Genomic DNA, 17,188 nt, shown 5'->3' on the forward strand with positions numbered 1-17,188 from the left:
TTTATTGTTACTTCTCAAAGTCCTTGGAGCCATTGAGAACTTTTATCATGTTTGTCTTTGTCAACATGGACGCCCTGTCTATCTTTTTTACTGCAAACCAAATCTACCTACACTTGCAAATAAATGAACCTGAATCTGAGAGAATATGTTTTTATAGGAGGTCCTGGATCCAGTTCTTGATCTGGGCCACAGCTACAGAGTCTGACTTCTAACAGCCCTCCTCAAACTGTTTTTACATTCATCTAAAAATCACACGGTCATGTTTAAGTCATTCATGGCCATCTATATTACATATGTTTGTACCCCAGCGGCTGCACTCTTTAAATTGCACTTTTTGAATCCTCCATAGTAAATCTGAAATACTGCAAGTGTTTCACACATTTTCACTCTCAAGGGTGCTCTTTTCCATGCACCTTGCTAACACGTGTAGTTATACCAGAATAACAATTTGGCAAACAGAGACTGTCAGATCATAGCTTAGCCACTGCCGAATCAGGGTTCACTGGGTTCTCTTATGAGCAACAGACAGCATGCCAGGGGTTTGGAGGGTTCTGTCTTTAGGAAGCACACAGTGTGCTAATGTTAGCATGCTTTGCCAATTCACTTAAAATTGTAACCTTGTATTACTTTCCAAGCCAAGAGTTGCATATCAACTAATTACATTGTTTAGTTTTGTTTTCCACCATATTATAACAAAGTTATCCCTAGGCACCTTCAATATCAAGCATGTCTAGCTGTACTCTTTGTAAGTCCAGTTGTTCCTTACCAAGACCAAACACTGAGATAACTGTGGTGAGGAAAAACTTCCTTTTAACAGGCAGAAACCTAGAGTGGATCCAGACTCTTCTGTGGGCTAGTGGGACAGAGAGGACCCCACCAAAAGACCCTCTGCCCAACACCAGCAACACTAGAACTCATATCCTAGTGGGCTGCAAGACCACACTACACATAAGCCAATACACCCGGTGGCACAACCAGGTGTTTTGGTGTCTTGCAGCAATACTGGAAAATCGGTGCACAAGCATTACAACATCATGCTCTTCCTTCCTTTTCATCCTGCTGTCTGACAACAGCATTTGTCTGAGAAGATGAGGTTCTAGCCTGATTCTTCAGACCAAGTTCATGCTTGTGCAGCTGCCAGGCCATGCAACTGGAAGATTGTGGCAGACTTGGGCCAGAGGCTCTGCTTCCTAGTTGTGATTGCATCAACCACCTTCAGACCAAATCTTGTGCTATGGTCAGCCTCACTCCACCTTGTTTACACTGTCAAGCTTGGGGTGTCCTGAGAGGAGGCAGGGGAGGAGACCAACCAGTGTAAGAAACTTGCAGCCAACAATCAGTAACATGGTTGGAAAGCTACCATCCAACCAGTCGAGGTAGGCTACAGAGGGTTCATTGCCACAACAATGTCCAGTCAAAGACCTCTACAGAGTTGCTGAAATGGGCAGCCAGTGGCTCTGGATGAAGAAAAAGGACTTGGGCCTCCAAGTGAGCAGATGTCACGGGGGGTCAGCCTGAGATACCGGGAATCACTGCCTCAATTTGTAGTGGTAGAGCAAGTATTTATGGCTGGTGCCCAGTATAAGGGTACAATAACAGGACTGATGGATACTGTTGAACACACTGAAGAAAAGGAGATTGAACCTGTGACCTTTTGGTTATGGTGTGGGTGGACGTCGTCTTCGAGCCACATCTGATGTGAAGGAATTTCCCCCCAGAATAATCTGAGTTCTCATCATCACTTCCTGTCTAAAGCAGAGATCAAAACCCTGCAATCAAACTTGCTGGATCTGCACAAACCACAAAGCTGTCGTCTCAAGCACACTGTAAACATACTACCGGCCATCCAAGTGTCACATCCCTTCCTGATTTCAGACAAACAACCCACACAGATTCATTGAATTATGGCTTGGAAGCTCAATATGTATTTGCATGTGACCGCAGCTGAACGGGCTGCTGAGAAACTTGGCTGAGTAACTCTGACTTCAGATTTTATCTTTATGGATTACTTTTGATGGTGTGTCTGCTTCATTATATTGTTGTTATGTTGTTGCTACAGTAAATGTTGTTGTTATTAAGTTGACTTGTACGTTTACAGGAAGGGGGGTGAGAAGGACGTGACACATGACCATGTTCAGGAGCTGGATTGGACTAGGTGTGTTTTTGTGTAGGGTAAGAAAGCTTTCACATTACATTCCAAAGTGGGCTAACCCAGACTTTAGTTGAGGGCTTGATGGCCCTGCTCTGGACTCCAAGTGTGTGGGGTTATTGTCTGAAAATCAACTAAACCCTCAGCTTGAAAGTGACAGTGTGAAAGGCTGTTGAAGAGTAGACACGGAACAATCTAGACTAGTAGAAGTGCAATGTGAATTGCATAGCCCTGGGCTTAGCTTAACACTGAGTTAACAATGTGTGTGTGTGTGAAAAAGGGCTAATGCTGGCATCACATTACAGGAGTTTCAGGCCGATTTAACTCAGATTTAACTCCTGAGGATCGGTGGAGAAATCTGGGCTGGACCTAAGTTTGTACCCTAATTCAACCCAGATGGTCCTGTAATGTGAGGATCTGTGAAAATTCTCCTCATGTGTGTGATGCCATCCATGTAATGTTTTATATTTTTTGGATAAAAAATGAAAAACAGACAATTGGATAATTGAATTTAATTTTCTAAAATTTTGTTTTCCTTCATCAGGTCTAAATATAATTAATTGAATACTCGATTTTATTTGGTTAATCATGGCAATCTATAGTCAATTTCTAAATAACAGACCGTTGATATGGATGCAGATCTGATAGGCTCTGGAGGACTGAGCAGAAGCAATGGCGTTCTTGCAAAATAAATAAATAAATAAAATCCCTTCAGGGTGATTCAAGCCCTGTCTGTTTATTTTACATTTATTTTCCAGTGTGTAGGATTTAGTGGCATCTAGCAGTCAGCTTGTAGATTGCAAACACTTCACCTTCCAAGTGTGCAGGAGAACCCACAGTGGCCGCAAACCTTGTGAAAAACACTTAAGACTACAAGGTTCTGAGCTGCTGTAGAAACATGGCGGTGCAACATGACAGCCTCTGTGGAAGAGGACACACACCCTCTGTAGATATAAAACGCTCATTGTAAGGTAATGAAAACAATTCTTATTTTCAGGTGATTATACACTAATGAAAACATACTGATGAATATTATATTGCACTTCTGATATATTCTGACAATAAATCCTTGTAAATCTTATGCACTGGATCTTTAAGACACCCAAAGAGACCTTGTTGCAAATGACTTGCACATGTTTTTGAAGTTAGGGGAAGTTTCTGGTATTAGCAGGCTTCCTCAAACTATGAATTTTTTCAAACTTTCCAAATATCACTGATAAAATCACTAGGACCAACTTTGCTATAAAAACAAACCTGACAAACTGTGAAGCTGACACGGAGTAATAGAATACAACGTGACGCTGCATGATGTCATCATTTCTCAGGCTAAACAAACATTAGCTGACTCTTATGAAAAAGGAAGTTCTCAGATGGTGTGGAGAGGGTCATCATCAACAACTGTCACGCACAATTTATGAGCAAACACGACGCTGTGTGCGTTTTCCTGGAAGAGGGAGAGACAGCGGCCAAGGCTCTGCAGTCTTCTTCCAGTAATGAGACTTAACCTGACTGCGTGATGTCTCAGAGTGGGACTTCAGGGGAATGAGGAGGGACTGAGAGGACGCACAAACAATAGCGTGGTTACTACAGTATCACTGAGTCACTGTGAGGAGTGCTGGGTAGTGTGCAGAACAGACACGTCACTATAAAAGCCGCAGGGCTGACCTTCAGGGTGATTCAGGACCCCTCCCTTACATGTTGGAATCGTACATCACCGTGTTAGGGGTTTTTTTGTTTGTTTTTTTTTATGAACCCAGCAATTCCTGGCAAAAAAATCTTCTGTCTCTATGATATTTTTTTTTAATACTGAAAGTTCAACATTTTTCTTGATCTTTCAACTTTAATTCAACTTCTTTTCTCTACATTTCAACTTTGTTTCAGCTTAATTCTAGACATTTCAACTTTATTCTCGACTTTTCAAATTTATTTAAATTAAATTAACTTTTTTCTTGACATTTCCTTGTTAAGTCATCTTTTTTCTAGACACTTTTTCTTTAAGTCAACTTAATTCTCAAAGTGCAAAAAAAAAGAAAAATCTTCCTTCCTGCCTCACCCAAATGCTCTTCAATAAGAAACAGAGATGCATAACATAGAATTTCAGCGACATTAACCAATAATTATCTATTTGATGTGCCTGATATCGATACAATAATCAAGGAACTAAATATCTAAACATACACACACACACACACACACACACACACACACACACACAGTACTGTGCAAATGTTTTAGGCAGGTGTGAAGAAATGCTGTAAAGTAAGAATACTTTCAAAAATATAAAATATAATAATTTATTTTTATTAATTTACAAAATGCAAAGTGAGTGAACAGAAAAAAATCTAAATCAAATCAATATCAATTCTTCTATATATATTATATGTGATTGATTGATATTTTATTATACAAAAACAATATTTGGAGCACCTTCATAGGCTGTTCATTAATTGTAAACTTGTCTGTATCTTTTTATATTTGAATGAATATATGTATTATACCAAATCTCATCTACTTCTAGATACATATGTAAAGGCTACAAAATCCTTTACATGCTTGGACAAATTGATGATTACATTTACTCAAGTACTATACTTAAGTAAAAACTCCAGGTACTTGTACTTCACTCATGTATTTCCACTTTATGCAATCTAACACTTCTCCACTACTCAGAGGTCAATACTGAATGTTTTACATTCAGCATTTTTTTATTGTTTTCGTCTATTTAAACACACAAAATTTAGTGATTTTGAATTTAAATGTTTCTGATAAACTGATGAAGTTTTCCCTTATGAATTGAGAAAACTCTTAAACTAAAGAAGTTCACCAACATATATTGATGATTTCTTTCCTGGTTTTTAGTCATGAACAGGTGGTCAGTGTATTTTTTCCCATTGTTGATTGTTGGTAATGATCTTTGGCACATAGTAGAGCATAACAGCTTGCTACATGAAACAAATGTTTGCCAATTGACTATTTGGTCCAACATGGCAGCTAAGGCCGTGGCTGTGACCTCATGCTGACTGTGTGTTTATATGCAGAATATGTAGGAGTGATCTTGAGCCAACAGGTGTGGGCCCATGTTTAATGATTTAAACATTTCAACTTATTCTATTCTACTTAATTCTTTGTTTTCCTTCTTTAAATAGTTGAGTTGAGTCAAGTAGCTGGTTGGCAAAGATTTGGAGAAAATGTTTTTACTGAGGTGTATTGAGGTTTTATATGTTTAGGTTTATTTACCTGTCCGTCAGCACAGCCAATAGGCGAGTTGAGAATGAAATCAGGAGGAGCAAAAACATCCACCAACGCTACAGCATCGTCCTTCAGCTGGAGGAGAGACACAGAGACAGACCAGGTCATATAATCATACAATATAAGTATAGTGTGTAACTAAGAAATACAAATGGCATACTGTATTATCTGTATGAAAAATACTTTTTTTTTTACTTTGCTCTGCAGCTCAACAGTAAATCTCTGGAGTTCAGTTACATAAATTGAGATTAAGTTTTAAGACATCATGAGTGACTCAAGTCACTAACCCTGACTCAGGTCCACAGCCCACAGCTCTGTCTGCAGGGAGCTGATTCACACAGCGGGATGTATTAGGAGTATCATGAGTACTATAACTAATTCAGTGTTTACAATTCCTTTCCTGCCTGTCTGCTTATAACAAAAAATCACTGGTGTGAGTTTGACAAATCAGAGGGACATGGCTATTAGACAAAGTGTGAGACAGACAGTGAGACACAAGGACAGTGTACCTGGGAGCAGAGAGTGAGAATGGCCATCTGCACCAGTTCAGCAGGTTTCCCTCCACTGACGTAACCACCTGTACAGGAAGAAAACTAGAGCTGCAACAATCAATTGGTTAATCATTGGTTAATCTATTCTTAAAATAATAATGACTGATTAATCATTCTGGGTCATTTTTTAATAAAAAATACAATCTAACACTTTATAGTAAGGGTCCCCGAATTTACCCTCTAAATAAGCAAGTTAACTGTAAGACTAATTAATACATTAGTTAATAGTTTATAAAGAGACTTTTAATATTAGTTACAACCATAATAAGTATTACCCAACAGTTAATTAAAGGGATAGTTCAGAAAATTCAGTCATTATCTACTCACACTCATGCCGTTGAAGGTTGAGTTTATTTTGTTAGTCCACAAAACACTGCTAGAGTTTCACAGGAAAACAGTGTTACAGAACCTCCCAAACAATGGAAGTGAATGATGACCAGTTTTCAAATGTAAAAAAACAACCAAAACAAAACAAAAGAAAAAAAAAATTCTGGTGTCTGGTGTAATGCAAGTCTCGTAAAGCCCCAACATGCCGTTCATTTGCACATGCACACCGTCCCACCACACAACCAGTTCAAATGGTGTGCATGCACACTAAACATAGCTCCAAGTTAAGAATCTGCAGTGAAGATTCAGGCAAAATAACGTGGTGTTAGTGACATCTTTCAAGTAAATTTGGCAGGTCAGGACTTTAGGGGATTTGGATTACACCAGATGAGAAGTATGGAGGCATTTTATGTTTTTGGTCTGTTGTTTTTTTTCACATGTGAAAACTGGTCACCATTCACTTCCACTGTTTGGGAGATTCTGCAACACTGTTTTCTTGTGAAACTCCAGCAGTGTTTTGTGGACAATACACATTATATTCTGTTAACTAATGTCTCTTGTTAACATTTATTTAAGGTTTGCATGTTAATTAGGGTACCAACTATTATTAGTACACAGTTGATAAAAATGCTAATTAAGATGTATATTATTAAGGTTGAAATCAGTGGATACAATCCATTCTATTTACTATATGATTCAATTTGATATTTATTCGGTTTGGGATATTTTAGTTTAGTATGCCAATTTCGCCTCATGAAAGAGATTCTCAGAGAACTAATGCTGTACATTGTACAAGTACTAGCCTCTAACCTGGTGTATCATTAAAGATGTTAATGTTAACTTTAAAAAGTGACCTCAAATAGTTACATCAATCACGTAATTTTTATTAACCAACCTGACCAACGTGCTAAAATTAGCGAGATCTTGTGCCAAAGGCTGGTCACACAAGACTATCTGGGTTAAAACTACTACTACTAGGCTGTAACACACTTCCGCAGGAGAAAAGACAAGATTTGGGGATTTTACAAATCAATACTGAACCATGCAAAAGCAGAAGTTTGTTTCTTCTTTTATCTTCATGTATATGTTCATTCACTTATATCCTAACCAATGCCTTATTGTGCATGTTATAGTCATAAATAATGCTTATTAAGCTTTAACTAATTAAAGGACCATTATTGCAAAGTGTTTGCAAATACTCTAATTTCAGCTTCTCAAATGTGAATATTTTCTGGTTTCTTTAGGGTTAGTTTTTACCGTTTTCTGATATTTTATAGACCAAACAACTAATCAATTAATTGAGGAAATAATCAACAGATTAATCGATAATGATAACAGCCATAACATCAATACAGTGTGAAGTGTCATATAGATGTAAGAATGCAGTCTATAGATGGCAGTACAGACCCTGGTACAGTGTGGCCATGTGGCTGCTGAGGCTCCACAGCCCATACAGGGCACACAGCTTGTTTAGAACAGGTCTGAGACCAGCTGGTGTGTCCTGATCAGTCGTCAGCTGATGAAACCTCTGCAGGCAGTTGTATTCGATGTAGGCCAAGGACAGAGACCTGCAGTAATAAACCTAAACACACACATAAACAAGGGGGAGACCTTTTATTTCTGCTATAAACCCAGATGGAAAAGCAAGGCAGAGCAATATTAAAGGGTAACTTCGGTATTTGTCAACCTGGACCATATTTTCCTATGTTTTGTGGGAATAAAAAGTTTTTGTTTTGCATCTGACAGGCTCAGGCTGTTACTGTAAGTGTCTGACATCAGTGTGGAAAGGTTCCCTCCAGTGATAGAGCTTTTGTTAAAGAGTAAAATCGTATTTGTTTGACCAGAAATGTCTTGGCTCGTCTTCCCACTGTTCCAATAATCACCATCTCTGGTTTAAACTCTGGCTCGAAATGAACCCACAAACCAACATAGTGAATGTCTGATGCTCTCTAGAGACACTTAAATAACCACAATGAACGTTATTACAAGTGTGTATGTCATACTCATAAAAACAAATCAATTAAATTACTAAGTCCAGTGACACACACACACATTTCCCAGAACCACGACACACACCCGTCTGACACTGTAACCTCCAGCCTGCATCTGTGACATTTAATAACACAAACCAGATGACTGCAGCCAAGACTCTGTAAAGATGGCCAAAACCATCACACCTCCATTCAGCTAAACATTTATTTCTGTTTCTAATCAGTTGACTTAAGAGACACAACATGAAGAGAGAGGAATGTCCTCTTTGGACAGAACCTCTGATATCACTAAACCTGCTTTGGTTGGATGCTGATTTACATCTGAAGTAGAGATTAAGGGCTAAAAATTCACAAGAAGACACAGGAATGTGCTTGTGAGATTCTCAGCAGCTTTAGACACAATATTTCTTAATAGTCCTCAAACTCGACCTACTTTCTTTTCTGCAACAAAACCAGAAATACTTCAGAATGTACCACAGCTACTTTCTTTTCTACTAGAAAGAAAGTAGTTCCTCCATTAAACTGCTCACAAGAAGGTCTGTGGATTATCTTGACAAACCAGGTCATGATTTTTGAAAAGAGTCACCGGTTTTGAATTTTTAACATGTATGTTAGGGTGCTTTGAGCACCACAAGTCGAGTGCCATTTAGTCCCATTATATTAGAGAGAAGGAGACATCTCTACAGCTGATATCTTTAAAAAGTCTGCATCTCACACCAAAACTATCTAGATGGATAAATACTTAGGAAGGCTGTGTTCAGTTGTGTGTTGTTTTGCATACATTTACATCTGGGCCACCAAAAATATACTTTGCCATCAAATTTAGGAGCTTGGTACACAGTGCATAAATATTTTGGCATCTATACCCGGCTGAAATTATCCATAAAGGGTCCCAATGGCCAGTGTGTCTGTGCGCAAGTCTGTGTGTGTCTTACCTGGCTGTTGTTATGGGCTTCAAACACATCCTTTGCTGCAGCCCTCTGCTCTTCCAGTCTCTTATGGCTCTGCTGCAGCAGGAAACACACCAGCCACTTGTAGGCTGCCAGCGGCACTGAGTTTGAATCACAAGTATGACAAGATTACAGATTTAAAGAGGTGTCTGCACCAGTTTTTCACATTTGATCTGAACTAGACACATGCAATCAATTAGACATCTTAGACATGATAGATATCTTAGTCATCTTAAACACTGATCGCCATTTTTCAACATTTTCTGACAATCTAGACGAAACAACTATTAACTGATTAATCAAGAAAATAATCAACCAGTTAATCGACTGTGAAAATAATCGTTAGCTGCAACCCTAGTTGATTTATCAAACAGGTGCATGTTATTTCCATGTCATTTTGCATTTAAAGGATCAGTGTGTAGGGTCTAGTGGTGAGCTTGGAGACTGCAAACACCTCGCCTCACTCTCCCATGCCAAGCGTGCAGGAAAACCTATAGTGGCTGCAAAAAATGTCAAAAGTCTGCATATGCAGATTTCCAGGCTTGACAAGCTAAGCAGTGCTAAACAAATGGGGATCAAAATTCTGTTACTGCACTGACTATTTATCACCTTAAATGTTTTCAGAGACACAGTTTAGTGTACTATTTAGCTGTAATACAAGAAAAAATGTAATCAGATAGCTGCCCAACATTTCGTTCCTCTGAGTGATCACAGGCAGGGTCTGAAATTAATACTCCCCAAGTGAAAAAGTGTGGGTAGATTTTTCGTACAGGCTGTAACTTTCAGAAGCCACCTGGCACCTTGGCAGGCAGGGTTGGGTACCAAACTTCACACCTGATGCATTTGGTACAGTTCAAACGGACCATGGTCTATTTGCCCGTTTAGTGTGGTTCATGTAAGTGGGTGTGAAAGCTGTCAATCGAACCCCGATGTGGACCAAAGAACCGGACCCAGTCCACCTGAAAAGGAGGGTCTCAGTGCAGTTCCAAACGAACTCTGGTGTGGTTTGTTCGTGGTGTGAAAGCAAATGAACCGGAGGCAATCGTATAATTTATAAGACATGTATAGCCTGTATTTATGAAATTAATTTAGTAACAGGTTGAGTAATTCAGTGCAGGTATTATAGCTGATTACAACTGTATGTGACACACATTAAAACATCAGGTGAAGGGCAGATGTGCTGTCCCCCTCCTCTGTCCCTTTCTCTCTCTGTCTGAATGAGGGGAGACAAAAATTTTGATGCTTTCTTCTTATTCTTTTCTCTGCACACCTCTGTAATCTCAATTTAGAAAGATGCCACAGCAGGTCAGCAAGGTGCACACAGGTGCACAGTGTCCTGTAAGCTAAAAGACGCCTCCTTTTCAACCATCCATTCTATGTGTCACTCATTATTCATAAATAGCTGCGATTTGCTAAATAATGCTTAGAAGTGGTTTGGTTGTGTTCTCTTAAATATACACATCTGAAGCATTCAAGTGCTGCATAAACTTCTGTCAGTCACAGGAATTTGATTTTCCCATGTGGGCCCTGATGACGTCAAAAGTGTCCAATCAACAAGTTACCTGCAAGGTTGTACGCGTTTCCTCCTCTTTGTTCATTTGTAAAATGTCAATGTGAACATGATCTGCAGCAGAACTAAAATGAAACAATATTTCTTTTGTTTTCTGTTTTAGTCTGGACCAAATGAACCAAACTACAGGTGTGAAAACGCCCTTAATGAATGAATCTCATCGGGACTACAGTGTACCAGTTGATGTTAAATCACCCTGTGCCAAATTTCGATACCTGGGAGCGCATCTGGGTGAGACCAGTGTTAGAGCGAGTAGCAGCAGCAGCTTCTTCAGTCACAGAACACAGTGAGTGAGTCAGAGCGAACCGAACACAGTCACAAGTATGGTTTAACTTTTCAAAACTTGACACAGACAAGTCTTACAGTCTAACACAGTCTAACTGAAGGCTAAAGAGTGCACTATTTCCTGAGACTTAAATCCCCCAGCTGCAGATATCATTGGCACACCTGCAACCAGCATCTAATCCATGTTACTTTACCCTTAACTTACAGCAAAACTAAACATCGACAACTTCATCGTTACGATAACTATCCTGCTTAGATAAGCATTTTACAGACTTGAGCCAACATTTAGCCACTGGCTGTGCCCAAAACTCCTCACCAACATATTCAGTACACCACAACAGTGTGTGACTTTACATTAATAAAACCTGAGTATGAAAGTTGCCCTGGTGACTGACTGACTATAGGTAGCAGGTTGGAGGGATGGCTTGAGACAAGAGAGCAAGGGATTTTATTCCATGTGTTGTGTAAAATGCTCTAAATGAATAACAAAACAATCAAATAAAACATTGAAATGATATGTCTAAACTTATTTTTTGTATAAAAGTATTTTTTTTTTTGTTGTGACAGAGAGTAAAGTACCAATAAAGATACAATCGGGTATCAATAACAAACTCCAGGTGCCTGTATTGGTTCAAATGTGAACATTACCAAACCCTAGTTAATATGTCTGTATGATACACAACACAAAAAGGCTGTATATGTACATTTTATATTTGGTTCGTTCATCTACCAAACATTTGGCTGGTGAGCTAAGAAGTCGATTTCGGGTCCTGGTTTCATTGCTCTGATTGGTTGTCAGTCTATCCAGTTTGGTTCAGAAGCATTTTGGTCTGCATGCACTGATGGCTCCCTTTAGAAATAACCCTCCAGTCTGAATAGCCAGTGATGTCAGGCCAGAAAGTTTTGGAAACAGCATATGGAATTATTCTAACCCTGACCAGCTAAAATACTGGAATACCTGCAGAGTCCATACACTGGTCCATCATAGTCGCTGTGAACTTGCTTTGCAGGATCTTGTGGAAATCATCCAGGAAATCCACAGTGTGGAGAGGAGACTCAATCCGCCCACCGTCTGAAACCAGAAGACACAACAGCTAAAACTCAGTTCTTGCATTGTCCTAACATAAAAAAATCAAATGTTACTTGTGATATGGGATGGGATGGGATGATCAATGCAGACTAAAAGGCTAAGGTTAATTAAAGTAGCACAGCTAAGTCGCAACAGAGATAGTGGAAGCTTGTGCGGGATCAGACGCCACTGCTGAAACAACATACAAGCTGGGCTACTCACAGGGCTGGCTGGCCAGCTTCTGTGGCTGGACTTCTATAATGCTAGCATGCTGGCAATATGATTTGCAATTGGCACAATCCTTGTGCAGAACTTAAGTTCCACTACCACCTATATCTGACAGCAATAAAACATCATACTAATCCCTCAGTGCACAGGGGACTGACCGTGGTGTTTAGCCTGGAGCCAGCCAAGCAAGTAGTTGCTGGTCTGCTGCAGTAACACATTGTTGTCTCCTTCATATGTGCAGTTTGGATCATTGTCATCACGCAGAATACCCAGGCGGTTCACTGAAACAGAGAGAAAACTAAGGTAGGGTAGGTCCTGGAGTGTGTCTTTGTGGGTGTGTGTACAAGCATCTATATGTTTGAGACTGACTGGCCAAGTATCCATGTCCACCACAGGCCTCCCTACACTCCTGGATCCCCCTCTGAGCGGTCCACGAGCCCAGTGGTTTAGTGGAGCAGGCTATAGCATGGATCTCTCTGCCCAACTCAGCCTGGAAAACACACACAACAGTCATGAAGGACTAGACTTCATCCAGTATCATAAGTCTGGACACATGCTCCTCATGTTTACTGACCTGTCTGTCACTCTTGTCCTTCATTATCAGTCCAATCTGGAACTCAATAAAGTTCATGAAGATGGATTTGGAGAAGTGTTCGAGCGCATACGCTGCTGCCAGGTATGGGATCAGACGCCATTGCTGAAACAACAAACAAAATATATCAAGAATTATAAACATTTACTCCAATACTCCAGTGTAGTTTGATAATCATTGGCTTTAAAATCCACTCCCTGCACTCTGACCTGTAGCTGGTACTCCAAAACAGGAATCTCATCCATGCCTTTGGGTCCAAACTGTCTCCTGGTGGCTGAGAAGCGGATAGCCACGATCAGAGCCAGCTTCAGGTTGACCAGAGCTATCCTGGTGATGGACACCCTGCCACCCGACAGGGCACCCAGAGACAACCCAAAACGCTTGTTGGGGTCCTGAAAGACGCAACAGAAAGAAAATGGAAGCCAGCAGGATGAAAGAAGAAAATACATGCCGATGAGCTACAACATTACAACCACCTGCCTAATAATCTAATACTGTGTAGGGTCCCCTCGTATTTCCAAAACAGCTCTGACCCACTGAGGCCTGGACTCCAGCAACAGATATTTTAAGTCCTGTAAGTTGTGAGGTTGGGCCTCCATGGATCAGACTTGTTGTTCCCGCACATCCCACAGATGCTCAATCAGACTGAGATATGGAGAATCTGGATCCCAAGTCAACACCTTGTCAACAACAGGCCACCTTCTCCCATCACTCCATGGTCCAGTTCTGGCACTCATGTCCATTGTAACAAACTCACTTTTTTAGCCGTTTGTGCTACGGTAGTTTTTCTGTGGGATGGGACCAGACATGCTAGCATCCACTTCCAATGAACATCAGTGAGTCTGGGACACTCATGACCCTGTTGTTGGGTCTCTGGTTGTTGTTCCTTGGACACTTTTGATAGGTCCTAACCACTGCACATCAGTGACACCCCACAAGACCTGCTGTTACTGCTCTGATCCAGTCATCTTGCCTTCTGACAGGTGCCACTGTAACAAGACGATCAAAGTTATTCACTCCATCTGTCAGTGTTTTGAATGTTGTTGCTGATCAGTGTCTACATACTCTGCAAAACAAAGGAATGACAATGACAGTGACATGCCTCAGTTCTCCTGGTTTCATCAAAACCCTACAAATTTTAGTGTTGATGCTGAGAGAAGAAGTAACATATCCGGAAAGTCACTTTTCTCCAGAATTTTATTTAAGAATGCAGAAATCCCTTCCAGAACAGCTGCATTTCTCAAGAATTCAGCAAGAAATATCCGTTTCCCTTTGTCCAACAAATATATCCAGGTGTGCCAAGGTTTTTAATGACCTGCTGTAGAGCCCCACTCTCCTAAGCCATGCACATCCCATGATGCCAGTTTGTGCTTCCAGCCTTCTTTAGCAGGGTGGAAATGTGTGACACGTCACAGAGCAAAAACAGCAAAACACAGATCTTTCTTACTTGCCTCCCTATTGCCAACTAAGTGCTTCTGTCCACAGAAATAACGAACGTGTTTTTCCAGCGAACAGATCTGATCAGTCAGTAGTCTGGCTGTAGTCCGAGCAACGATCTGTTCCTCTGTAATTAACCTACCCCCAAGCAGGTTGGCCATGCAATACAGGTTACCATGGTGATACACCTCAGTTAAAGGTGAGCCAGCTTCATGATACCAGTAAACCTGAGTTAAACTCAAAGATAACTGGCTTAACCACTTATCTCTCTTCATGGTACAGGCCCCTGGACTGTCCTTAGTATTTACACCTCTCATGGGGTACCAGAAGAATTTTCCAGGCCTGGTTGTCATTATCAGTCATCTTCTCACCACGTCCATGTGGATTTGCCCCCTGAGGGCCCATTAAAACATAATGTAACATTTACAGGATGCCTACGGCATTTGTTTATTCAGATCTTTGCCTGCATGCACAAAGATTTTGCAAGGTTTATAATTGAAGGAGCGGATCCTATGGGATCATCACTGTATGGAATACATCTGTAATAGATTTTGCACTGCTTTAAAGGCTCAGGTCACCCAAATTACAGTAGTTCTTAGTGATGGTTTTGGTTTTATGTGCGCAGGTCTCCATTTCTGAGATTTTTTCCTGACTCAGCAGGCTGCTGGGCTACCACTGAGTGCAAAACAGTAAAGCTGTGGTCTGTAAAACCAAAAGACTGAGCTGAAAGAGACTAAAGAGCTCTTTAGAGCTGAGGGGGAACAGCAGAGCTGGTGATGATTTGCTGTATCTTCATCACCGTTTAATTTAAATTGTGCATATAAACAATTGGTGATAGAACTGACATATCCCAGTCCACTGGGATTAAGAATTAAGGATGGATTACTCCAAAAGACTCACAAACAGACAGCTGCAGACATCATGGGTGTGTCAGGCGTTCCCAAGTGTTCTCAGTTTACACACTTCTGCTCAACAGATTGTACCCAAGTGAGTATCGAGGCACCATCTTCACATCTGTTCCCCTTCCTCAAAATTCACCTCATCAATAATGCTCCAATTCATGTCTGTTCACAGTTTTGTTTTGTTTTTCGCTGTCCATTTCCTTTCCTTTTCTTTCTTTCTGAGTTAAATGTCAAGTGTAGGATGTCACTAGTTTGTTGCTTTGTGGTTTGCATGCAGCACTTCAGTTTGCTGCCTTTATATAGATTTGTTGGGGTGTTTCTATCTGGTAATTGCAAACTTCCTTTAATGCACATCAAATTTAAGATCAAATGCTTATCATAAACATTCTCAGGTGGATAAGAGCAGACTTAGATGTCACTGCATGTTTCATGAATCCCACATAGAATTTCCTTACTTTCCTCTTACTGCTTTGTTTAAAAACAAATATCGCAGAAACATATGAGAACATTCATGCAAAATAGCCAAATTATTTTATCAGTTGAAAGTATCAAAAAGTGCAGCTTTAATTACACTTCAATTGGTGTTTGGGATGTTTCCTTTAGCCACCAGTGGAGATCTTACTGACCTTGAATGGGGTGACATAGCGTCCATCAGGAGTAACGTCTCCAGTCTTATTCAGCAGATTCTCCCGAGGGATCCTCACATTATGAAACATTGCAAACCTGATGGCAAAAAGACAATAAGAGAAAACATTATCTTTGCTCACACAGACACTGGCAACAGGTGTGACAATACTTCTACTACTTCTAATATTTCTAATACTACTTTTAATGCATGCTATTGAACCAAAACACTGAAACTAAACCAAAAACATTAAAGAACATGGTAGAGCTGCAACTAACGATTGTTTTCATAGTCCTTGATTAACTGATCAATATTTATTTATCATAAAATATCAGAAAATGGTGACAAAATGTTGATCAGTGTTTCCAAATGTCTAAGAGGACATCCTAAAAAAAATCAAGGACGTCTTGATTTAGTCACAACCCAAAGATCTGTTAGCAAAGAGTAAAGAGAAGAGATTAAATTGATTAATTGTTATAGCTCTACAAAACAGGAGAGATTGTTTTCTTTTCTGTCCAACTGTCATTTCATCCTCAGTGTCATAACCTGGTAAACTCTTTGTGACCTCAACAGAGGACAGATTCTGGTTGGACGGAGCTGAAAACAACACTTTTATCTTAAAATTAGATCAGATAACAAAATTCCTCATCCACTTTGTTTAATTGTCAGAGCCAGCAGGAGTATCAGGGGACAAAATTCACGCTACAGATGATATTGTCCAAAAAGCTACAAATAGCATTTCATGTCATAATATTCAGGCCAGAAGATCAGACACCATCGTGTTAAATCTTCCACAATGCAAGTTCAATTGTTCAGTTACTGTAGGAAAATAATTTTTAATTCTGTAGCAGCATTATTAATAAGCGCTTTACACGAAAAGAAGAATACGAGGAATTACAACAAATGTTAAAATAGGAAAGCAAACATTCCCATAAGGGATTCAATTTAGTATTAAGTCTGGGTAGTGTTTGGGTTTTTGCATACTGATGCTGATACAACACTTGGGTTTTGTTACCATGAATACACACGTTCTTCTGTAAAAACTGGTAAAATTATGATTTAACTCAGGAACTATCCTGTCCACAACATTTGCACACATTTTTGGTCAGTACCAAAAAAGTATTATGGTTCAATAATAGTCCTAATTGCTATGATTTTTTTTAGCAGAAATAAATACACACAAATATGTTAATTAGATAAATGACATCACTTAAATCTATTTCAGGTGTAGTGGGCGTAGTCGAGCAGAAGATGGTGTGACTT

General features: G+C 39.9%; 1 protein-coding gene across 1 annotated transcript in view; it reads right to left on the bottom strand.

The window, feature by feature from the left end:
- Positions 1 to 17,188, bottom strand: part of acox3 (acyl-CoA oxidase 3, pristanoyl) — a 28,096-nt gene that overhangs the window by 2,129 nt on the left and 8,779 nt on the right. Inside the window, exons 8-17 of the mRNA XM_084711726.1 lie at positions 15,927 to 16,023; positions 13,171 to 13,353; positions 12,944 to 13,066; positions 12,739 to 12,859; positions 12,528 to 12,650; positions 12,031 to 12,144; positions 9,203 to 9,318; positions 7,684 to 7,858; positions 5,908 to 5,975; positions 5,387 to 5,473 (exon numbers count right to left, since the gene is read on the bottom strand). Coding sequence (XP_084567852.1) covers positions 5,387 to 5,473; positions 5,908 to 5,975; positions 7,684 to 7,858; positions 9,203 to 9,318; positions 12,031 to 12,144; positions 12,528 to 12,650; positions 12,739 to 12,859; positions 12,944 to 13,066; positions 13,171 to 13,353; positions 15,927 to 16,023 — 1,207 coding nt within the window. The remainder of the gene's footprint in view (positions 1 to 5,386; positions 5,474 to 5,907; positions 5,976 to 7,683; positions 7,859 to 9,202; positions 9,319 to 12,030; positions 12,145 to 12,527; positions 12,651 to 12,738; positions 12,860 to 12,943; positions 13,067 to 13,170; positions 13,354 to 15,926; positions 16,024 to 17,188) is intronic.

Source organism: Lutjanus erythropterus, chromosome 23 (assembly GCF_056507025.1).
Source record: "Lutjanus erythropterus isolate fLutEry1 chromosome 23, fLutEry1.hap2, whole genome shotgun sequence".
Classification (NCBI taxonomy): domain Eukaryota; kingdom Metazoa; phylum Chordata; class Actinopteri; order Lutjaniformes; family Lutjanidae; genus Lutjanus; species Lutjanus erythropterus.